We start from the raw sequence: 8,084 nt of genomic DNA, 5'->3' as shown, positions 1-8,084 counted from the left end.
TTCTAACCCTTAAATTTTGTTGTTTATATTTAATCCACCCAAATCATTTTAACTTTTAAAAAAGTGAAATAACATTGTTTACATTTCTAACCCTTAAATTTTGTTGTTTATATTTAATCCACCCAAATCATTTTAACTTTTAAAAAAGTGAAATAACATTGTTTACATTTCTAACCCTTAAATTTTGTTGTTTATATTTAATCCACCCAAATCATTTTAACTTTTAAAAAAGTGAAATAACATTGTTTACATTTCTAACCCTTAAATTTTGTTGTTTATATTTAATCCACCCAAATCATTTTAACTTTTAAAAAAGTGAAATAACATTGTTTACATTTCTAACCCTTAAATTTTGTTGTTTATATTTAATCCACCCAAATCATTTTAACTTTTAAAAAAGTGAAATAACATTGTTTACATTTCTAACCCTTAAATTTTGTTGTTTATATTTAATCCACCCAAATCATTTTAACTTTTAAAAAAGTGAAATAACATTGTTTACATTTCTAACCCTTAAATCAGATCTTTGATATTAAAATAAAAAATATTGCAATTATTGACTTCTAAAACTCGTGTTCAGCTCGTTTTTAGCTCCTTCGTTAAGTAAGCGAGCCAAACACTAAAACTTTTATGTTCAGCTCCTTCGTGTTTGAGGGAAATTTGCATATATATCTCACAATTTTTATGTATTACATGTCTGACACCAAAACTTTTACATTTATATTTATATTTATAACATTTTTGTATCTTAAAATGGCACGCACACGCGCATATAAATATAGAAATTTATGTATATATATATAATAATTTTATTTTTCATTTTTAACAGGCGGGATATTTCGAGAAAATTGCGGATGTGTGGGGAAATGTTGCGAGAGAAACGAAGCATTATGCCGAAGATAAGTGCTAAGAGGTAAAATAGTGCATGTACATTTTAGCATTCACAACACTTTTGACAGAATAATATAAGCTTTTGTTGGGGATTTTTTTACATAATTACATAAAAAATTAATTTGGATCTACCTGAAAATAAAAGGAAAAAATAATTGATTTCAATGATATTAAACTATTTATTTTTTGATTAATTAAAATATATATGATGTGCAATGTGCTTTAAGATAAACAACCAATGTGTTTTATGTTAGGAAAATTTACATATATAACCTGCAATTCTAATGTAATTACATATCTGACCCCCAGTTTGATATCTATAATTTTCACAACTTGGTATGTATGTGAAGGTCTATCTCACTCTTAAAAAATTAGTGATTTTGTTATTTCTAATGTGATAATAGGTAGGCATGTAAATATGAGTGCCTTGATGTTAGGCATGTGAAATTAGATACATTTTCAAATTGTCTGCCCGCACTTTTAAGCTGCCCCAAACGGGACCTAACTCGAGCCTAACTTATCATTTAGAGTCGAGCCCAAGCGGCGAACTAATGAATTTGTTAAAGTCCCTAAATGATGTTTACTTGAAAAATAAATTAGTTATTTAAACAAGTTTTTATTGCAACTTTATTTACGGAATGCATGACGAGTATTGTTCAATAGGGTGGTTGAGTCAGGCCGACTCGTGGACCTGCTCAAGCTCAACTCGATAAATGACTTTGTGAACTAAACATGATGAGCTAATAAATTTTAAAACATTATTTTCACATATTTTAAAAATAATATTTGTATATATGACATGAAAATTTGATAAAAACAAGTACAGTAAAGAAATTTAACCACAAAATGTAAATTAAAAGAAAAATCATAAAATACTTAAAGTTGGAGAATCACACAATCAAAATAAAAGCAATCAATCAAGACAATAAGACAGTGGAAATTAGTGCAGATGGAGATGGTAAAAAAGAAAAGGGAAGAAAATTGAATCACTAGATGAGGTGATACCACCAGTTGAAATCAGAAGAGGCATTCACATACATGACACCCAATTACTATGTATTTACATATCAAACGCCTGAAACTTTAATTTTTTTTTTTTACATTTATACCACCCTAGAAAAATGTCATTATTTTTACCTTCCAAAAATTGAAATACACATTTTCATCCATTGGTAAGGGTGGGTATGCATGTAAATCTTCCAAAAGAAAATTCTGAATTTCTAAAATCCAAGCAGAAATCCTAAAATTCCATTTAGGTCTTGTTGTGAAAAATGATGACAATAAAGCGAAAAATTGGTAATGAGAAAAATTGCACCAAAAAAAACATCAGAGCGACACAGATTTACGTGGTTCGACAAATTTGCCTACATTCACGGAGGGTCTTGTTGTGAAAAATGATGACAATAAAACGAAAAATTGGAACAAAAAAAACATCAGAGAGACACAGATTTACGTGGTTCGACAAATTTGCCTACATCCACGGAGCTACAGAGGATTTATTTCTTCGAAAAAATACACCGTCGAGTGCAGCACTTTACACCGTTGAGTGCAGCACTTGACGTTTATAAGAAAAATCTCTAATTTCTTTTTTTACTTCCCCTCTCTCTCTTCCTTTCTTTCTCTTAGCTCTTTTTCTCTTAGCTCTCAACTTGATTTGATCTTGTTTGGCTTCGCTTGACTTGAGGCTTAGCTTTTTCTTTAAACCAAAAGGATTATTTATAAAAACCATGAGAGAGATAGGTGGGAAGTAGGTGGGAAGTAGGTGGGAAGTAGGTGGGAGGCAAGTGAGCGGTAGGTGGGATATGAAATATTTAATTAAGAAGCTAATTAAATTCGATGGACCGGGTCTCCACATTACCCAACAGGTCCTTCACAAATACATCATTTATAGATAAAAAAAATCCATGGAGTAAAAATTCCCACAGCAATTGGAAGTATATCAATTACTCAAATCCAAAATCATTTCAATCAGATTAATAAAACTTTCCGGTGATATTTATAAATGCATCCCCCCATTTATTAACCTCCCAACAAATTATTTTCTTGTTAATTTCGACATGAATTAATAGGCTCCCGCCTCCTATCACTTACAGGCAGTTCATTTGGCCACATGCCTAATTACACTAATCATCCCAAAAAAAGGGGGGAAATTTACATATATGCCACAGTTCTTATATATTTACATATCTAAACACCAAACCTTCCACACCATTATAACATATTGATGTAATGATCCTGTGTCAAAAGGTGTGGTAGATATGTAAATATATAAGAAATGTGTGGTATGGTATATATGTAAATTCCCAGGAAAAATAAGAATCTACTTTATGTTATAGACTGGAATAAGAGTTTGGCCACTTTTGACTTTCTTATATGGAGGAATCATTTGACTCAATATAAAAATAATTAAACTTTGTATCCTTATAAATAAAGGTTTGCTGCTACAAAAATTATAATATCTCAAAAACCTCATGGCCTCTTCACATTTTCTAGATATCAGGAGCTGGATCAATAACCTCCCTCCCATCACCCTATGGACAACAAACACCGAGTCTCTATGCATTTGCTCCGGGGGATCGACAAGCCCCTCCATGAATCTCCTAATAACCAAAATCCCCCGGAATCAAATCGTTCGTGTAATTTTCTCAATTTATGTCGAATTTCGAATCCCAATCTCCCTTTGGTCGTCCAACTCATTCGACTTCAAATCCGACGCCCGACAAAACCTAGACGAGATTGGCATTGATTTGTTTCTCAATTTGGTTAATGGTGTCCTCAAGTACGATGCTTGCAAGAAAGAGTCTTCACCGAGGTTTTCAAAACTCAAAGAAGAAGAGTTTGCCAACATCTTCAATTTAGCTTTTCTCACACTTAACTTCTTAGTTTGCATCTACGAAGCTCCGCAGGACATTCGCAGGGGGTGCCTTGATGCTCTGAGGCTTCAATTAATGGCCCCGAGGGCACGGGAGGCATCGAAACTGCTCATGAAGGCTCTCGGGTCCAATCTCGAGGAGAAATGGATGAGAACATTGAACCTGGCCATAACTAATCAGATGGTAGAGCTTAGAGACTCGAAGCACTCGTTCAAAACGCCTTCGCCGTTGTTTTCATATGCTTTGTCGACGATTGGGCTATGGAAGGTGCAATGTTATTGTCCCGTAATAGCAATGAAAATGGAAAATATAAGCTCGAGAGTCGCAGACGAACGCTTGTCCTTCTCTCTCAATAACCAACAGCTCGAGGCTGTGATTCAGCTTGCCTACAGGGTCAACTACAGCAAAAATTGGATGGATGTGCTTGTCACCATAGACAATATAAGGTAGAATGACCAAAACATACCACCACCCCAATTCCCAAGTTTTTAATATCTAACACCCAAACTTTACTTTATTATATTTATACAATCCAAAATTTTCATATCACGTCAAACATACCACCATTTTAACTTTTAAAAAGTGAAATGAGTGGTAACCATGTAAATCTTCCAAGAAAGATATGCAAGCACATTGCGCCTAATTAGCATTTTTTCGTCGCAGGTGTGATGTGAATCCACTGGTTCCTCAAACACTACTAAACGAAAGAGGCTATGGCTGCGAAGAGAAACACTTCCCATCTAGAATATCTCTACAACTAACTCCAACATTACAAAACGAAATACTCTCTGTATCCGTAACAAAATCATCCGAAAATCAAACACGAGAAGTGGAGATTGAGAAATCCCTCGAAGCCAGTTTTGACCCACCCAACTCATATATGAGCATCACAGCTTCAGCATCCGAGTCTGTAACTATCAGCATCAAGCCATGGAAGTTCGAACAATCTGTGTTCGGCAGCACGGCTAACTTTAACTGGTTTCTTCATGATGGGGTTAATGGAAGGGAAGTCTCTTCTTCCAAGCCTTCAAAGCTCGCACTGCTCCAACCGAAAGCATGGTTTCGAGATCGTTACTCGAGCGCTTATAGGCCCTTCACCAAACAAGGTGGCGTAATTTTTGCTAGAGACGAGTATGGAGAAGGTTTGAGATGGAGAATTTGTCAAAGTGAGATAGGGAAAAATATGGAGTTCGAAATCATAGGCCAAATTTGGCTAACCTATTGGCCTAACAAGCAAAGAACATTTCATAGTGAGACTAAGAAGTTAGAGTTCAAGGAGCTCCTTTATCTTTCACTTGCTGAGGCATAGTATACTAGCATCATGTATAAATTTAGCTGCTTTGTGCTTGCATTATCAAGTAGTTTTATTGAAATCAGTATATTATATGATCACATATGTATCTCTTAAGTTAAATGAAAGCCTTTCTAAACTAAAATGCTGATCCTTGCAAACAGATATAAAACATGTGGGAAGATTTACAAAAATTCCACTAAATTCCGATGTATTTACATATCTAACAGCGAAAGCTCAATTTTTGCATACATACAACCTTACCTATCAATGAAAACATGTGTTTCACTTTTTAAAAGTTAAAATAGTAGTATTTTTTATGTGAAATGGAAAATTTGAGCGGCTTAGATGTAAAAAGCAAAACTTATGTGTTAGATATGTAAATTCATAGGAATTGAATGGTATGTATGTAAATGCCCATGGGTATGATCATTACTTTTGCATTGTTTTATTTAAAAAACACACTAGCCATAAAGCATCTTGACTTGAGCTTATCACCAACACAGCCTGACCAGAAACTCAAATTGTCCCTCAGTTCTTAATTTACCTTCTTAAGCCATTTAAGTATATTTTTAACACTACAATTGTTGGGGCCCAACCTGACAGCCAGCGCAAAATTTGCCGAAAAATCATGACATGAATCATTTCAATCATTGTGTAAATATTAGGATGTCCCCTAGAAGCGACGCATTGTATGACTTGAATATAATGAAAAGTGTGCAAGGGCCGCTGCACCGCTGACAGCCAACGCAAAATTTGCCGAAAAGTCATGACATGAATCATTTCAATCATTTTGTAAATATTAGGATGTCCCCTAGAAGTGACGCATTGTATGACCTGAATATAATGAAAAGTGTGCAAGGGCCGCTGCACCGGCGTCTGGTTGTAGTGTCAAATAAGCAAGGGTTTCCACATTACGGACGAATGCGGGTAAATAAATTAGTCCATGAAACTAATATTAGGATAGGATCTTGGAATATAGGTACTCTCACGGGTAAATTAATGGAATTAATTGATATTATGATTCATAGAAAAATAAATATGATATGTATTCAAGAAACAAAATGGGTTAGAAAAAAGGCTAAGGAGATTCATAACTTCGGTTTTAAACTTTGGTACTCAAATAAGAGTCGCACTAGAAATAGTGTAGGTGTAATTATATATAAGAATTTGAAAGATAATGTTGTAAAAATTAATAAAATTGAGGAAAGAATTACCTTAAGATTATGGTCGATACTAAGATTTTTAATATTATGAATATTTATGATCCTCAAGTAGGTTTAGATATAAATTCTAAAAAAAAAATTGGAATGACCTAGAAGACTTAATACAAATGATATCGTTTGAAAGAATTTCTATTGGAGAAGTATTAAATGAACATGTCGGTAGAGTGGTATAAGATTTTGAGAAATATTCATGGTGGCTGCAGTTTTGGAGTGATTAATGAATAAGGTATAGTCGAATTAGATTTTACTTTAGCGTATATTTTTGTTATTACTAATAATTTATTCAACAAAAGAGATGAGTACATTATTCCTTATAAGAATGGATCTAATAAAACAAATATTTATTATTTTCTTATGAGAAGAGGAGATTGCTAAGAATGTAAAGATTGCAAGGTCATTTCAATCCAAGATTTAAGTACTCAACCTCGATTATTAGTTCTAGATTTTAAGATAAAGAGTTGTAAAATAAAGAATACTATGAATCATTATCTTAGAATTAGATGAGGGTATATAAAAAACTACAAATAAAATTATTTTTATGAGTAAACTTCAAAATTTTAAGATTTGAAATGTTCATGAAAAAGCAAACTCTATGTGGGATAAAGTAACAAATACTATTAAACAAGTGATAAAAGATGCACTTATAGAATCAAAAGAAAGTTTCTATAAATAAAAATAATTGGTGGTGGAATAATAATGTGCAAGAGAAAATAAAATATAAGAAGTTATATTATAAAAATTGGTTTAAATGTAAAATCTTAGAAAACTGAGAAAAATATAAAATGACCCGTAAGATGTCTAAGAGAACAATCTGTGACGATAAAAATTCTGCTTTTAGTAATCTTTATAATAAAATAAATACTAAAAGAGAGTGAAAAATATATATATAAACTAGTCAAACAAAGAAAAAAAAAGTAAAGATTTAACTCAACTAAAGTGTATTAAAGATGAAAATCAAAAAGTATTTTTCTTAAAAAAATATATTTAATATAAACGTTTTAATGAAGTTTCAGAAAATAAGATTGACCTTAGCAATCTTAATATTATTAATAATGAGAAAATGTTTCATTTTTACCATCGCTTTAGTAAAAAAAAAATTAAGGCTTTAAAGAAAACTAATGGTGAAAAATTTGTAGGACCTGATGATATCCCAATTGAAGTGTGGAAATATATAGGAGATTTGGGAGTTTTTGGCTTACTAAACTCTTCAATATTATTTTAAAAACTAAAAGGATGTCTGAGGAGTTGAAGAATGGAGAAGAGTATTTTGATACCCATTTTTAAGAATGGAGGGGATGCACAAGAGTGTGCAAATTAAAGAGGAATTAAGTTGATGTTTCATTATGGGAGAAGGAAATTGACATAAGTTAAGACGTATTATAAAGCTTTCTAATAATCAAATTGGATTTATGTCAGGCAGGTCTATTATGGAATATATACATTTATTGAGAGGGTTGACGGAGAAGTTCAGAGAGCATAAAAAGGATCTACATATGATTTTTATTGATTTGATAAAACTTACGATAAGGTTCTAAGAGATATCCTTTGGAGAGTTTAAGAGATAAAAAATGTGTTGATATGACTTGTATTCAAGTCATTAAAGATATGTATACTAGAGCTATTACTTGTGTTCGAACAGAAAGAGGATTGACCAAATATTTTCCTATTTCAGTTGGATTACATCAGGGATTGGCTTTAAGCCCATATCTTCTTACTTTAGTTATGAATGTTCTTACCGATCATTTACAGGAGGATGTACCTTGGTGTATGCTTTTCGCTAATGATACCATTCTTGTGAAAAAA

The 8,084-nt window shown here is 32.4% G+C and overlaps 1 protein-coding gene across 1 annotated transcript; it reads left to right on the top strand.

The window, feature by feature from the left end:
• Positions 1-3,220: 3,220 nt before the first annotated feature.
• Positions 3,221-5,177, top strand: LOC110035877. Its single transcript, XM_020740194.1, has 2 exons — positions 3,221-4,210; positions 4,428-5,177. Exons 1-2 carry the CDS (start codon positions 3,363-3,365, stop codon positions 5,071-5,073), a joined length of 1,494 nt encoding a protein of 497 aa, XP_020595853.1. The 5' UTR covers positions 3,221-3,362; the 3' UTR covers positions 5,074-5,177.
• The last annotated feature ends 2,907 nt before the right edge of the window (positions 5,178-8,084 follow it).

The sequence above is a fragment of the Phalaenopsis equestris genome, unplaced genomic scaffold, assembly GCF_001263595.1.
Source record: "Phalaenopsis equestris unplaced genomic scaffold, ASM126359v1 Scaffold000002, whole genome shotgun sequence".
Taxonomy (NCBI): domain Eukaryota; kingdom Viridiplantae; phylum Streptophyta; class Magnoliopsida; order Asparagales; family Orchidaceae; genus Phalaenopsis; species Phalaenopsis equestris.
This window is presented reverse-complemented; position numbering and strand designations above follow the sequence as displayed.

Excerpts from the sequence above, each read along its gene's own strand:
- LOC110035877 (XM_020740194.1), top strand. The coding sequence starts at position 3,363 with ATGGCCTCTTCACATTTTCTAGATATCAGGAGCTGGATCAATAACCTC. Across the intron at positions 4,211-4,427 it reads GTCACCATAGACAATATAAG|GTGTGATGTGAATCCACTGG; the intron begins GTAGAATGACCA and ends TTTTCGTCGCAG.